The sequence below is a fragment of the Haliotis rufescens genome, unplaced genomic scaffold (assembly GCF_023055435.1).
Source record: "Haliotis rufescens isolate VD_foot unplaced genomic scaffold, xgHalRufe1.0.p SCAF_4, whole genome shotgun sequence".
NCBI classification, from domain to species: domain Eukaryota; kingdom Metazoa; phylum Mollusca; class Gastropoda; order Lepetellida; family Haliotidae; genus Haliotis; species Haliotis rufescens.
Genome location: NW_025964112.1, coordinates 35885321 through 35902450, shown reverse-complemented (window position 1 = coordinate 35902450; position 17130 = coordinate 35885321). Strand labels below are relative to the sequence as shown.

General features: G+C 40.7%; 1 protein-coding gene across 4 annotated transcripts in view; it reads right to left on the bottom strand.

The window, feature by feature from the left end:
• Positions 1–16238, bottom strand: part of LOC124134712 (von Willebrand factor D and EGF domain-containing protein-like) — a 116534-nt gene extending 100296 nt beyond the window's left edge. For 2 of the 4 annotated variants that reach the window (XM_046499751.2, XM_046499752.2), the window contains exon 1: positions 15788–16238. In XM_046499751.2, coding sequence (XP_046355707.2) covers positions 15788–15866 — 79 coding nt within the window. In that variant the 5' untranslated portion in view covers positions 15867–16238. The remainder of the gene's footprint in view (positions 1–15787) is intronic. The other 2 variants (XM_046499753.2, XM_046499754.2) reach the window with 1 other exon arrangement.
• Between the last annotated feature and the right edge of the window lie 892 nt (positions 16239–17130).

Below are 17130 nucleotides of genomic sequence, written 5' to 3'. Positions count from 1 at the left end.
GAACAGCGAGTTAAGTTTAGTTCAATAAAATTTTAAACGGAAAGAAAACATTTTTCACTTTCAGCACATCATCTCTTTAAACTGAATTTGTTTACGTTTTAGCGGAAATACATTACAATAAACGGAGGAAGGATAGCAATGAGTTACAAACTTATTTACTGGGGATTAAGAATTTTACGCCGTATATATAAAGTGACACAAGCGTTTATATCTATAATGACCTTATCAGACACATCTTTATGATGTAATAATACTTGCGAAGCATACGCCGTTAAATTAAATGTGACAAGTTATTTTGAATTTCTGCACTAACGACCAGTTATGTACAAATATTAAATGCATGGTTGGTTAAGCAAAGAGGCCGAATGGGATGAATATTTTCCTTCTTTTCAAACAGACACGTATTGGTAATAGAGATTAGTCCCAGCGTTGGGAAACATCAACTAGTTGAGTGAACATCTGGAAATGTGTGAGCGTTTTGCTTATCTCTGAAGGCCATTGCCTTCACGGCAGGGAGTATTGTCTCAGTAAATATACCTCAGTACACCTGACAGGCACCGCCCGAAGGAAAAATAAAATGAATAGCAAAGAAACGCGTTGAGTTATTGAAGTTCCTTCTGCAAGAACAGGTTTTCAAGAAGTCCGGAATTAAAACGAACACGTGAGTCTGTAAGTGAGTGAGTGAGTATGTTTTTACGCCGCTTTTAGCAATATTCCAGCAATATCACGACGGGGGACACAAGAAATGGGCTTCACACATTGTACCCATGTCGGAAATCGAACCCGGGTCTTCGGCGTGAAGAGCGAACGCTTTAACCACTAGGATACCCGACCGCCCACGTGAGATCTCGTGAGTAGGATATGGGTACATGTACATTACGTCATTGTATTAAAAACAAACGCACGTCATGTTTGAAAGCTTTGTAGCCGGGGAGAGAGTTGTTTTACCCCTTAAGTTGATATGATTATTGAAGCTTGGGTTTTGAAAGATCCATGGTACGGCTTTCATCCCTCATTAAACTGACGGGGCACAGGTGACCATGCCGTATGTAAAAGAGGCACAATTCACTGTGCAGAGTCGTGTCCCTTGAACACATTAGAAACCTATGGTCGCGGGTTCGAATCCCAATCGCCTGATTATGTTTCTAGGTTTGTCAGCACCTATAACCGTGCTCATGGGTTTCACAAAAGTGGAAAACGTCTAAGATCTGCATCACTTCGAACTTTCCTTCCACAACAATCTGATATGTGCACGCCGTGATATAACTTGAATATTGTTGACACTAAGTCACTCAGTATATGCTGTGGAACACACGGTATATTTATGTTGTTTTCAGCTCCTTGTAAATGTCGCTATGATATTATCCACACGCTGATGACAAGTATACTACTGAGTGTACAATATATGTATATGTTAGCTCAATGAGTATAACAATGACCTTCCTACGACCTTCCGCAAGGAGTCAAAACTGTGCATTTGTTCGTTCGCGAACAATCCGTGAAGATCCGGGGTTGAATAGGTCTTCAGCAACCCATGCTTGCTGTAAAAGTCGACTAAGCTTGTCGTGAGAGGCGACTAACGGGATCGGGCGGTCGGACTCGCTGACTTGGTTGATACATGTCCTCGTATCCATCGTAATAGCGTGGATCGATGCTCATGATGTCAGTGACTGGATTGTCTGGTCCAGACTCGATTATTTACAGACCGCCGTCATATAGCTGGAATATTGCTGAGTGCGGCGTTAAACAACAAACATATTGTTCGCGAACACCTGGCGTCATCACGATTTGAGAGTGGTTCATAAACACATGCTTATGATATAGTCGGAATCGTACACCGGAGTCTGTTTTAGAAGAGATTTCTTATGATTATGGAAAAGGTTTTGTTTGTTTTATTTATTGTAAATTACCTTGAGAATAGCACAATAAAAAATATAATTTTGGACATAAGATATCGCATTAAAAGAATCTCCCAAACTGTGTATTGTTTTTCACGAGTTATCCTGTAAACCTGTCCCGTTTCATGAACGACAATAGCTTAAGTTTTCTTTGTCAAAGTGTACCATCAGCGCACAGGCAAATTGTCAATCAAACTGAATGTGCAACGGGGGAGAATGGATCCCTGTCGGAGTCGACCGACGAGGATAATGTGATTACAATGTGTCACCTAGAAGTTCATAAACAAGCGTAGATCGTTGCTCATACCAACACACATGTATTAGCCAGAGTCGGATTATGAACTGTCGTTATAAGGCTTTCGTGATGTAGTGGATCTATTGCAGAGTGCTGCACAAAACAACATTCACTCACTCATTTCGTTGTTTGTAGAAAGTCTCCGAATTAAGGTTACACTTATCTCGCTCACATGAAGGGAATTAGACAATGTGACAAAATATAAAATACGCGAATCGTTGTATACTAATTTACAATGACGACACCAGGTGTTCGCCCCAAATCCTAATTTTAACGTAGGAGGTAAAGCATACTGGTCTTAGCACTTACTGAGCTAAAAGTGTCCCTGTGATACAATTAAGGTTAATGCTCTAATTTCAATGTAGGTGCAGCTAAACCCAAACGGTAACACACAGCCCACCCCCCAAACACCACCTCTCCCCACCCCACCCCAACCCTCGGCTGTCATCTACTACCATTCTGGAAGGAAGGACTCTTGTATGATCCCGTCATCTGGCTGGAAAGCGTGTAATGTGTACTTCATGACCACCCCTCCATACCCCCATCCTCGCCACACACGACAAGGTGATATATTGACCATTGTAATCGCTCGAGTAAAAAAGCACCCTGCTCATGTCAAAGCATTGTTTATCCCTGCCGAGTGTGTACGCTTCACAGAATGGTCGATTGAGAGATACTTCATCTTGACACAGGGACAGTTTGACGTGAACTTTACATTTCGAACCGCAGGGGACTAAAATCATTGAATTAAAATTATTTTAAAGTAAAATACACATATAGGGACAACTGGTGATATATATTGATAACAGACGAGGTGTACGTTAATGATGTGTTGGTGGCATTCACAGAAGAAACATGAACGGCGAAATATATAGGGATATATGGTGAATATTACCGTATGAAGTAGTTCATAGGCGAGGAGGGCTGGTTAACAAAAACTGTTGCAGGTCCTGGTCATATTTTACTAGCCCTACCCTATGGCTACAGCATGCATATGTTGTCTTAACCTTAATGTATTTTTAATGGATTTTGAGACCATTGCGCTAAACAACGGTGCTGGAGCTTGGCTGTTTGGTACCAGTCTACACTTTCAGTAGGGCATTCCCCATGTTCTTCATTTTCCCGCGTTTTAATGGCCTCGCTTTGAGAATGCGAAATGTGATATCTGAAACTGGCCCATAAGAGAAATAAGCACTCCGCTTGATGACATCTAGATCAACCGCCCCAGGAAGGCAGGGAGTAACACACAAACATGGTATCCTGCTTTTGTCTGCTGATATGTATGTTAGTACATTCGTCAAAGAATAACAAAAAAACAATATACTTCAGTATCTTTTAAATGTTATTATCACAGATAGAATCAAACTGTTATGTAGGTGACAGGTTGTCAGGGAAATAATGTTTGTGTTACATTTGTTAATTATGCTAAAAAATACACAAGGATACTATGTATTAACAACAATATGATACAATTTTTACAAACTGTACTGTGTGTGTGTCTGACTTTTGTGGTGGTTCTTAGACTGTCACACGCATCACTTATAACGCATGTGCATGTATATCAGACATAAATAGTGTACAGCAAAAACCCAGTTTACTTCTTCGCGTGGCTTTTCCGTTAAACTGCGAAATGTAAACAAAATGGCAACAGACTTTGACGTTAAATAATGACGCCTTAACTGACATTAGGATTCGTTGAAACATATTGTATTGACTTGAATTTTCAACAAGACAGGCAGACTAGCTTTACGGAAATGTTACAAGCACTGGCGTTTTGGTCGCGAATAGGCATCTATTTCGAACACTGGTGAATACTATGAGTTAATTCTTGAAAAAAGGATAAACATGTTTCGCGACAATAAGCGCGCAGTCTATGAGATGGTCTCAACGTTAACTGCAGACATGTGTGTGTGTGTGTGTGTGTGTGTGTGTGTGTGTGAGAGAGAGAGAGAGAGAGAGAGAGAGAGAGAGAGAGAGAGAGAGAGAGGGAGGGTCTACTCGTAGCACTACGATTTCAGAAAGCGAAAGTAAACAAACGCACCCCTCGTTTGTAAATAATGACGTTGTTATCGACCGACTGCCACATGGAATAAACACATATTGACTTTACCTATTCTAAATCCTTTTAGCTTGTAGTTAAAAAAAATGAAATGAAACATTTGGACAATCTGGTGATCTGAACTTAACTCTCTGGATTTGACCGCGCGTGTATTTGGTAATTGTAGATCAATGAAACCACTTGGCAGCACTTGTAACATATTGACACCGACAATGATTAAAATCTGACATACGAGAGTCAAGTGTTTCAACGATATTATATCCAATTAAAATTCAAGCTAGATTTTGAAGATAACCAATCCGAAAACAATGTTGACTCAAATTAAGGTTGTAAAGTACATTAGAGCCCTACTGCCTTAAGATCAAAAGAGTTGTTTCTCAGTTAGCAATTATGACAGGCTGAATGGTTCAAGGGACATAGGAAATCCTTCCTGTCGTTAAAAAGTTGGTGTAAAGCTCTTCAAGTGTCTGTACAGAGTTACGACACTTAGCCATGCCCGGATGCGCTTGACGTGTTGTTGCATTCCAGGTTCGCCTCACTAATTCACGGTTGGCACCCAACCCGATCTCGTAGCTTTCACCAAAGTGGTAAACGTCAAATGTCCTGTCACTTATAGGTTCCACCTCTATTAAACCAAGACGTCCAGATAGAACAGATATTGTTCAAAGCGACGTTAAACCCCTCTCACTCACTCGCGTCCTGTCACGTAATTCGATATCGGATATTCAGTCAGTGAACAAATCAACAAGAAGAGAGCACCCAGGGACCACCAATACGACATTAACAGTGTGAAACATTCAATCATCCTGTTCAGGAATCAACTTCCCTATTCTACGGTACAAATAACACGCTCTACTATGTACCAGTCTTAACACGACCAACATATGCATATGACGTTTTATCAAATGAGGCTTACCTTTGAACACAAAGAGCCCGTGACAGGTATTTGCATGACAAAGGTGATCTTATGATCTTTGGGACATCTATAAATCATACCTACATATACTCGTATTTGCCTTGTCAAAAATTTAAAAAAGAAAACTTTTCTATACACGAAGGATTCTCATACAGAAATCACAGACAGACTGGTTCGAGTCTGTTTTAAGAAATTATAATCTGCCATTTCCACCAAAGATGGACATAATACGAAAAGATGTTCCGAAAGGTCTTTACTGATGATGCCAAATTTTGATGGGGTGCAATCCATGACAGTGCCCTAAAAAGATAAACCAAACACCTGAACGAAAATAGTCACAAAAATGCAATTGTGTATTTGAGGTAGAATGAAATAAATTATTCCCATTGAAGCTGATATTTTTATTTGGATTTTTATTTTCAGTTTTGGGATGAACGTAGATATGATTATTTCTTAAAGAATGAGATCATAATCAAGTCTAGGCGCAACTTGAACTAAACCTTGTGGGAAGGCAAGTAGACGACAAAGGCTGCCTCGTCCCTGCTGGACCGGAATAGTGTTATTGAGGGTTTATTCATAAATCTTTTCTTGGTGAGATAAGGAGCTCTGTGTGGCGTGTTACGGAGCATGAAACGAGCGTGTAGTTGCTTTAGACATATCTCATGTTGATCAATGTTGGGTTGTCCACCATGATGGATTTTACAACCCATATCGTTGGAAAGAAAGCACGCACTCGCTATTCAGTTCCCTTTTCTACAATTGTAGCACTTGAGTAGATCCTAAGCCGGAGACATACTGACGATACCTAGCAATCTTTCTCCAATATAAGCCAGCTTTGCACAATATCATGCACACTCATACTATTCCTCTTTATACAAATTGCATATATTTGCCGGTGTACTGAGTTGCATTCGTCTGACAAGGTCTCTCCATTTTGTGAGTCTTGAATTTTCTCTTAGCATGCTTAAGTACGTGGAAAAATGCCACCCAACAACTTGTGCAATCTTCGTAGATTGTGGTAAATAATCCGGTTAAATTGGAAACACACTACTGCACATAATAAGATACAGTTTGTCTGATTTAAGATATTGCAAAGGAGTCGCCTGGAGCATACTGCCTGTTTATGTTTAAAGGTTAATCAATGTTGAACCTCTCCCCAAATCCACGTGACAAAGTCGTAAACCACAGAAAGTTTTTATGTAATAGGATAGGGCGGGGCGCCAGGGGGAATGCAGTTGTATAGAAGGCCAAAGTATTCAGTGCCGCAGCCGTGGACAAAAACAGGGTATTAAGTGAATACGTACATCAAGCTTCACGCATCAATACAGAGAATATCTTTTACATCCGCGTTTGTATCTGGTATTACGCCGCTCACAGCAATATTCTAGCTATATGACGGCGGTCTGTAAATAATTGAGTCTGGATATAATATTCATGTTATGAGCAACGCACGATGACATGCAACCAACCAAGTCACCAGGCCTGCCCACCCGATCCATTTAGTCGCCTCTTACGACCGGCAGAGGTTGCTGGAGACCTCAGAGGAAACAGAAGTAAACACATTACTTTACAAAAATCCAGTTTATCTTCCTCTGTCAGTGACTTTCTCCAGCAATTACGGGAATAGCTTATTTTGTTTTTAACAAAACCTAAAGATCCACCGTCACCCCCCACCCTATCCCCCCAAAAAATCACAAAAAACAAAACACACCACCTCTGATTAACAAATGGTCGAACCCTACAGAAATAAGAAAAAGGATGTTCCCACAATAGATTTTCCATTGTAGGTATGTCAGACTTTCATCACAAACACAAATTTCACAGATTCCAAACATAATGCATTCGAAATCCAATCAAACATAATATGAGAAAACGCTGACATGAATCCAGTGCCAGAGACTTGTGAATTTCGGAAGTTTCTTGGAAGCAGTGGTGCATACGTTTCAGTCTATTTCTGGAACAATTATCTTCAGTGTGAAGTATGAACGTCTTTTGGTGTACATGCTCTGAGACGAGAAGTCGATCCTGTAAAAGTTCCGGATTGGAATGACCCTATACCTCATGCTTGTTGCAAGAGTCGACTGTATTAGAGATCGGGTGGTCAAGCTCTTTGAAATTGCGGACTGCGTGTAATCAATGCAACCCGCTGGCGTGGATCGTTGTTCATGATTTCAGTCACTGGTTTTCCCATTCCAGACACTCTGTTATTAATATGCTGCTGTGAAATAGCTGTACTTTTGCCGACTGAGAGTTAGACAGCATTCACTCACTCACTACCTTCAGTATTTCCATCAAGTGGTATTTTTGTAGTGCGATGTATTCACAATCACTAAATATCACACACAGTTGTTCTCACGCTGCGTAATAACATTACACGCTCATCAGAGGTTAACGATGCTATTTCATTAAATCATAAAATGCCCATCTCGGTATCGAAGTATAGTGTTTTAGAAAGCAACTGAGACACATGGACACATCAACTATCCATTGAGTGTGTTCACTCATGTTGGACAAATATACCGACGGAAATGAATAAGGGAACACAGATCTAAAACACAGTTCACTGATATGCTATCATTGGTTCCCAGCCTACCAAATACGCGTTGGAAATAAAAGAAACGCATCTCAACATTTGATTCTGATGCTATTTCAAATGCACTGACAGTAAAACTTATTTCCCTATATTTTCATTGTTCCCTCATTCGCTTCCATCTGTATACATAAGATAGTTAAAGGTATTCAAAATGTATTTAATTCGCGTTTGAAAGAAAATATACAATATACAACGTCAATGCCGGAGACCATATGCTTGGTATTTAAGATGCGCTCGCAGACACACACAACTACAAGAAATCTGATTCAACACAATCCATATTCGTCTGTATCATTACATCAATGTGATGAAGTACAATCCACAAAAAAATGGACTCTGATTAATACACAAACAAGGCCGGGAATGTGGTCTGGCGTGAATGCATGGGCTATAATTACCTTATTATGCTTAATGATGATATGTAGTCAATAGCATATCCGAAGCTCCATACATCTACATAAAACATTCTTTAGATAGTTGCCAATAATCTGTGTAAGGTGGGACTACAACATATTTAGAAGTACATGTAGGTCGACGATTAACTTTACATTTGGATCAAATGCGATCAAATTGATACTGATCGTATGATGTACATTTAATGAAATATGCTTTCATGGGAACTAATACTTGATGAAAGATAGGAATAAATTGGCAATTTATATGTTATGTAATCGAACGGATCAATAGAATGTTTTGGGAGGCAAGTCTTGTATTTAAAACTATGTTTCCCTTCTTTAGAATCATTATTAGAGACAAATCTCTTCCCTATCTGCACCAATGTTTGACATTACTCTATCGTCCTCTATGCAAGAAGGTGTCACTTGAATTATTTCTCCTCCCAATCTGTATGTCGACATTCTTCACCTTTCTATGCGAGTGTGTGACTTGAATTTACGCCGGTTTGAACAGTATTCGAGTTATATCGCGGCGTGCCAGCTTAATGCGGGAGGAAAGCCCGAAGTGATGCAGGTCTCGGACGTTTACCACTTTGGTGAAAGCTACGGGTTTGGCGCTGACAAACCTAGAGACATAATCGGGGCGAACCGGGATTCGAACCACGACCATAGGCTTCTGGTGTGCCCAAGGGACGCAACTCTGAACAGCGAATCTTTCATACAACATTCTCCTGAATTTATCTTCTGTTTTGTCGTCTCGTAAGGTTCATATGTTTGATGATTATCATTCATAGTGAGTGAGTGACAGAGTTTGTTTTTTCGCCGCTTTTAGCAATATTCCAGCAATATCACGGCGGGGGACACCAGAAAAGGGCTTCACACATTGTACCCATGTCGGGATTCGAACCCGGGTCTTCGGCGTGAGGAGCGAACGCTTTAACCTATAGGCTACCCGACCGCCTATCATTCATAGCCTTGCCTTACTCATTGAGAACCTTGCTTACCCCTTGATCGCCATGCTTACCCTTTTCGCAAACACCTGCTGACATCACGCTTTCATTCTAGCAAGTATATTGAATATTATTTTCTGAATATGCACACTCCATGAAGTACAGTTTCCGGAGGGTCAGCTGATGATACCTTACCTTGCATTTTACTTCTCGATCGGTTGTCGGCCGGGGGAGTGACTGAGTGAGTGAGTATGGTTTAACGCCGCTTTTAGCATTATTCCAGCAATATCACGGCGGGGGACACCAGAAATGGGCTTCACATATTGTACCCATATCAGGAATCGAACCCGGGTCTTCTGCGTGACGAGCGAACGCTTTAACCACTAGGCTACCCGACCGCCCCCGTCGGCCTGGGGATGACCCTGTGGTTAGTACCAGGGATAATTAGGCTGACGTTTAAGAGCATTTTATTGTCAGAAAGTGTTTATGCGGCGAGTTTCATTTGCAGTTCTCAAAGAACCAAGTGCCTATGCACCAAGGCAATTGGCCTCATGGAGGGTTGTTCATTATTGAAACCATTTCCTCAAGGGCTATCAGCTGATGATAGCAATGCGAAGATATGTTTATCTACGCATGGAAGGTGTTCTGTTGTTGATTGGATATGTATGTTATACCGAATGGGTTGTTAGCAGACAGTAAAAAGGCAGATAGGGTGGGAAATGCGTGTGTTCTTGGATTCCTGTGTCTGGGGGTCATATGTTTGTGATCAATGTCATCAACTGGAATATGTAGGAGGAAACACACACCTGCGTGGGCGATTGTCCGTGGTATCACAGCAACTGACCCCCATTGAAGTACACAGGCAACTACAGGTGATACGAACTGTAGGAATACGACTTCAGGAATAACTCGAACTGTAAGTGACCTCAGAGACCTGTTATCTTACGGATAACTCGAACTGTATGATGTGACCTTCACGATAACATGAGCTGTAAATGAACTTACGGAAAATGCGTACTGTCGTTTACCTGAGGGATAACACGAACTGTAAGCGACCTTACGGATAACACGAACTGCGAGTTACCTTCCGGACAACACGAACTGAAAGTGTCCTTACGGATAACACGAACTGTAAGTGTCTTTACGGATAACACGAACTGAAAGTGACCTTACGGATAACATGAACTGCATGTTACCTTCCGGACAACACGAGCTGTGAATGACCTTACGGATAATACAAAATGCATATGATCTGACTTACTAATAGCACGAACTGACGGATAAAACTAAGTCTGTTCTTGTTATTTATTTCTTAGTTGATTGTGTATCATCAAGCCTCATATGGTGTGGATCTTTGCTCATGTTAGCTATGGAAATGGTATTTGTCGCTTTTTACTTCATGCTTTACCTGCTCGTTTATTTACGTGATATGGCGTAGTACGAATACCACTGCTTGCGGCTTTAAGCAACATTCACTCACTTCCACGCTAACAAAAAAGTGGTATTAGAGCTTCCAACCATTCGCGGCTTAAGATCTTGGAATCACTTCACAAAAAAAAGATTTTGAACAAGGGTGGGCGTAATCCAGTCACCAGCATGTCATCCCCTACTGTGCGTTCTCTTCTTCTATCCAGTCGTTGTCAGTTTCACCCAGCTGTGAAATAAACTACCCCCTTTTGTCCCGACTCATCCCATCATTCCCGCCCTGTGACTACAACATCCACATCACCGTGGGGGCACGGCCACCGACAGCTGAATCAGAGCGCAGCACAGTACTGCGTTATTAACACACCTACTTATCCCTCGCAGCCACACCTCATTATATATTTTTTATATCTCTCTCCCAATGTAGAAGCCTCTCTCCCCATCTCTCTTTATTCTAATTCAATAGATTTTTTACTGTCTTCCTCTGCACCTCACACGCTCTTTCTCTGCCCCTCTCTTCAATGCCCTCATGAGTTCGTATATATTTTTAATCCGTAAATAAATCACTGTTACCATTTTTTTACATTTAAAAAGATCTTTCTCTGTATATCTCTTGTTATCTCCATTCATTCCTTTCCGCCCACCCTATTCCCATATCGTCAGTATCACAGCCTTCTACTCAATTTACCCTCCACCGTTCCCTCCCAACATCGCAGCATCCAAGCATCCCCCTGTTCTGCACCTCCTTTGACCTGGATTCCTTGTGATGTATGTCACAACTATCTCACATGCATGCACCATGAATGAAGCAAATGATACGGATAGATAATGTCGTGAAATGTGAGGTGCAAAAGGGACATAAATCGGTCCGGTGCATATAATCATGGATCTCGGAGGAGCGTAGGAATTGTGGCTCTTGAAGACGTTTTGGGGTTGTAGTCAGCGGAGAATGAGGAAGACAATGCCAAAAGACAGACACCACCTACACTGAGATGGACCGGAATTTACAAGCGTACTTTTCACTTTTATTCCTTCTCTGTGAGCGTCTTAAGTCTCAGTCTGCTTTTTATCACGGCGGGGACACCAGAAATGCGCTTCACACATTGTACCAATATGGGGAATCGAACCCGGGTCTTCGGCGTGACGAGCGAACGCTGAAGCCAGTAAGCTACCCCACCGCCCCTATGACGATACTGGGGTAGCCTAGTGGATCAGGGATTCTATCGTGGTGGCGCAGGCCCGGGTTCGATTCTGCGTATGGGTACAACTTGTGAAGCCTATTTATGGTTTTCCTCACCGTAAAATTGTTGAAATACTTCTAAAAAGGGAGCAAAACAATACAAGCTTACCATAAATATAATCGCGTGAACAAATGATGAGTTAGTGAGTATGGCTTTACGCCGCGTTCAGCAATATTTCAGCAATATTTCAGCAATATCACGGCGGGGGATTCCAGAAATTGGTTTCACACATTGTACCCTTTTCAGGAATCGAACCCGGGTCTTCGTTGTGACGATCGAACGCTTTAACCACTAGGCTATATAAAGGCTGATATAGCAAACCGAATTGCATACTACTACTAGCAAAATCTGAATCGCTACGTCCTTTATTTAATGAATTCTAGTAACCTATGTTTGTCGAGTTGATTAAATTGATTGGGTCACTTCAGATGGTTTGTCTGGTCCAGATTCGATTAATTTACATGACGATGTGATATTAGCTGGAATGCGGCATAAAACAACATTAACCCAATCACTATGGTTACTACAGCCTTAGTAAAGATTTCAAAAGGTCACGTGGTACGTATGTGAAGACATTTCAAATTTGACGCATCAGTGACCAAACTGATTTCCAATGTAATTCCCTAATTTGACTTTACCATATGTTTCCGTGTTCTAGGCGAAAAACTGTGCATGTGTTTGTGACGGATGTGCCGGTGCAGGAAACGCTCAATGTTTAGAGAACGCCTGGTATCGTCACTATAGGATTGTGATTTATAAACACGGATTTGTACAGTGGACTTTTGGCATAGATATCTTGCGATTATGGAAAGGGTTTTGTCGCGTACATTTACAGTATGTCTTACTACTATGTCAGTAGTCTTTCTGATGTCATCGTAGGCAATGCCAAGAACTATACTGCTAACTGCAACACTATAAGCAGTATTGACACACCCATTAGTAACATCATCAAATCATATCATAGTACATTTAAACCTAATTTTCCCTTGAAATATCTGACATCCATTGATGACAATATCAGGAAATCCAAAGCGTTAAAGTGTGACACATCCTATCCAAAATCTCAAATCACACGCTTATGATTTTGTCGGAACCAAATAATGGACGCTGCTTTTAGCAGAGATATCTTATGATTATGGAAGTGCTTTAGACACTTATATTAACTTATAATAGGTCTTTATGGAGATGCCATTGTACGCCATGACATTAGTTATGCTGCTAATGGCGACTCTATAACCAGTAATGGCACATGTAAGGAAAATCATCACACCATATCACACTGTACCTAAACTTAATTCCCCTTGACATCCATTGATGGCAATACCAAGAAACCCAAAGCGTTTAAGTATGACTCATTCTATTCAGCATCCCAAATCCAACATATTTGAATGAACGTAAACGGTTACACATAGGAATAAGTGCATTAGTACCACAAATGTAGGTGTAAAGGGGGTCCCTTCTCATTATTACCGGCAAATCAGGGACATTCATGTCAGATAGTTGCTATATGTGGCACACAGAGGTATCGTTTGTTCCTCATCCTCATCTTCATAAAGTAGACCGTGGTGACACTTGCATATGCAGCATGGCATAACACTCTCCTTTGTGTTGAACCAGAGAGTCTGCGGTGCTCCTCATGACGTGCTCCAGACGCTGGGGTTCATGTTCAGAGCCTTGAAGGCGCTCCTCAACTGATGAATGCACACGAAGTGCACCAGGACGGCGGATAGGTTGTTTCGAATGCATACCGTGAGGTATGGGAGGACATGCTAGTTTAGGTAAATAATTGGCTGGAAGGATCAAGAAGTATACTTCTCGTGTATGGGACGTATGAAAGGACCAACCGTGTATATTCGGCTGGGAGTTTTGTTTGCGACAGATTAAAAAGATACATATTCTTATTTTCTTTCCATGAAAACAATTTCTTTTGGATCCACAAATGAATTTCATGCCATCCAGCATGCCTAATGAAAACTTAATATTTGGGGTTAAAACCTGAGAAAGTTTTCCTAGCATTTTCGGGAACATCGTTCAGGACAAAAATTACGTTTTTGGTGGTTCTGAGCATTCGGGGTAAAATGGAGATTAATTCCGAAGACTTCACTCCATACATTATCTACAAGAGGTGGTGCCTTTTCTTCCAGACTACCCCTGCTAACGTGGTCTGAAACCAATGACCGTCAGTATTGTTCACCCATCAGGAATATACGTATTACTAATATATGTGTGGGATGAAATAGGGTTTAACGTCGTTTTCAAGATTATTACACTTTTATAGAGACGTACATGCCAGTAGTTGCATGTACTAGTCCGAAATAATGTCGGTTTTAGTGCTACCTCACTGAGATACATGTGCATGCACGTCGTTATATAAGTCCAACAATCTTGAACGCGACGTTAAATCCCCTTTTACCGGTAACGGTATTTTAGCTATCACGACATGTCAGAATTGTAAGGAAAGAAAACAGTGAGTGACATGGGACGTTGACATTTCCTAATTTGACAAAACACAGGAGCTCCGACATGGTACTGGTAAACCAATATTATAATTGTGTGACTCGGGGATTCGAACCCCAGGTCAATGGATCCTGGTTCGACTCCGGTGGTATGGAAGTTCCTTTTTAAATTCTACATTTACAACAACTTATGTCAGGTATCGATTTTCATCGAGGTAATTCATGTTGTCCTAATAAATTTTAGTTAATTGTGGTGAAGGAGATTAACGCTTACGATTATACAAAGTTCCCGGTCACATAAAGCAGAACACATGCAATAGTATGCAATATCATTGGTTTAAATGACATTATTTTCACGTGTGGTATATAGTCTTGTTATGTGGTGATATGTGGTCTTGTTTTCCATCCACATATGAAGTAATAGATACAATGAAATTAAAGGGTTGAGTCCAATATACATATTATCAAGGGAAGCATGTAAGATCCGACTTTCACAGAAATAATCCATCTTTTCTTTCAGATAACAATGCATTTACGAAACCAGCCAGAGCAATTAGCTATACGTGACCATGCTTATGTATACTGACCAAACATGAGAGGATTTCCTTTATATTGAAGTAACTTGAAGCTTTGAAGTAGCGTTGCATGCACAATTACATCAGCGCGCACGCAATTTGGACACACTTGGAAATGTCAGTATGTGTACATTGCGTAGAAGAAGGAAAATACAAATAAGATATCAAGTTTGACTCTGTTTATGTTATTCATTCTTACATCGTGATAACATATAGTTCAATGTTGGTCTTTACATCGACGTTACTGGGGCTAAGGGAAAACTTCGAGGCAACCGGACTTCCACGTGCACCTATTCTTCGTAAACTTTAATATATTCACTTTTGATATAAATAATGAAATAATTAGGTTTTGAGTTAACGGTAATACTTAAAGATACCCTATATTGTTAAGATGTTAAACAAATGATAATTGTTAGAATAGCAACCAGTCGATGTTTCCTTCAATAAAAATTATCAAACTTGTTTTGGAGGTAATTGAATGAAATCCGACATGTGTTTGAAAACACATTCACGTCATTCAGAGCACAGCAGTTTCAACAAGTCTATGTCACATTCGATTAAGATTATCAAGCTTTTTTTAATTAAATCCGGCATGTTTTGGAAAACATTATGTGTTTATGGGAGACAGTAACGGACGCAAATATCTCACTAATGAAGACATTTGGTTCTTGTGTGTTTCTTTCGTCGTTGTGTCGGTTGAATAGCAAACACATCTGAATCCGTTTACGTCAGCGTTTTTGTAAGACTTTTTTTCTCAGAAGACATAGTCACTCAATGTACAACGTACCGAGTGTTGAGTGGGACAAATTCATTAAACAGTGGCGCAAGTGTTTTCATCCTGTGCAGCGCATGCATAAGGAGAACAACAAAGAACGGAGCGTTGTGAGCTAGTTCATGTCCTAGTTCAGGATAAAATATGTCCTTAGCAAATAATAGACACTGGCTGTATTGTAATTGTGTCCATAATTCATCAATGGAACCTACCTTTTTTAGCTGCGGCATAAGTAATCCAGATTGATCCCAGAGTCACACAAAACAGACGAGTGAGCGTATTCCTTTTCATTTTTCCCGAATATTCACAATCACACAGTATCACAATAACTTTCCAAACTTAGAGTGATTCCTCTTCCGAGTTCACAATACAGGTAGCGTGAAAAAAAGTAATTCCTGAAAACGAGGCTGTCTGTCGTCTGCTTTAAATTTCGAGTCCGGCGATTCAATCGCCATTATCACACTGAAGCTAGTGATCCCAGTAGCGTCGTAGTTGGCAGACACACTAGTTGTACCTCTGTCTGTTTATAAGTGCACCATCGATATGAATAGACCCACTCGATATGCTAGACTAACTGGTTTGACATGATAAACCAACAAGAGTTACGGTTCTTGATTCAATATCCCGCCAGAGGCTGACGATCACAATTATCGTCTGCTATGATCATCTCGCCCTTCATTAACGAGAACACGAGATTTGGCTGCGGTGGGCGTGTTTAGTTAGTTCTTCCACATGCGCTTCTAGGCTGCGAGTATACAGGATTCTACCTTGCAGTGAGCATGGAGCCAATTTGCGTGGAAATGTAGCCCCTCCAGAGCTAATGGCATATAGAATGTCACTGTCGAAGGGGAATGCACCGAAAGGAAATAACTCAATAGAATCTCGTCATGGTTCAAGTTTTCTTCTTTTAGGCCATTGGGATTCAGACCGTTTCGGCGAGCGTAACAACTTTTCACGATGCAAGCTGTGTTATAAACATTCCTTTTGAAACGACTTAACACTCATAATAACTATTATGCCATATTTTGTCCGTCAATGATTTAATATGTATTCTCAGCATCCTCCGTTGAACGCGTATATTTTTATACAGGCATATACTGCGTCAGATATTTCGGTTCCCGACACTTGTATGTAATAATAGGATTATACGGAGGCATGACCGGCCTTGTGTCCAAGGAACGTCACTAAGACTGCAGGATCCGCTTGACTTTCATCACTCAACAAAGCTAACACGCCCATGTGTAGCCACAATACTGACCGAAACGGCGTTAAACGCAACTCATAAACCAATTCATCTTCAGGGTGAAAATCTTTTAAACCAATGCTTTCACAATAATCTAGAAACATCGTTTAGATCCTTAGAATAGTCAAAATATTATTATAATCCATGATTTTTTTGTTTTTTTACATGTTCTGGGTACATGTTACATTGTACCAGAGCCAAGGTGAGGTGAGGTGAAATGGGGTTTAACGTCGCGTCCGAGATTATTGCACTTATATAGCGACGTGCATGTACGTGTGTGTGCTTGTGTGGCTGCTTGTACTAGTCCGGACT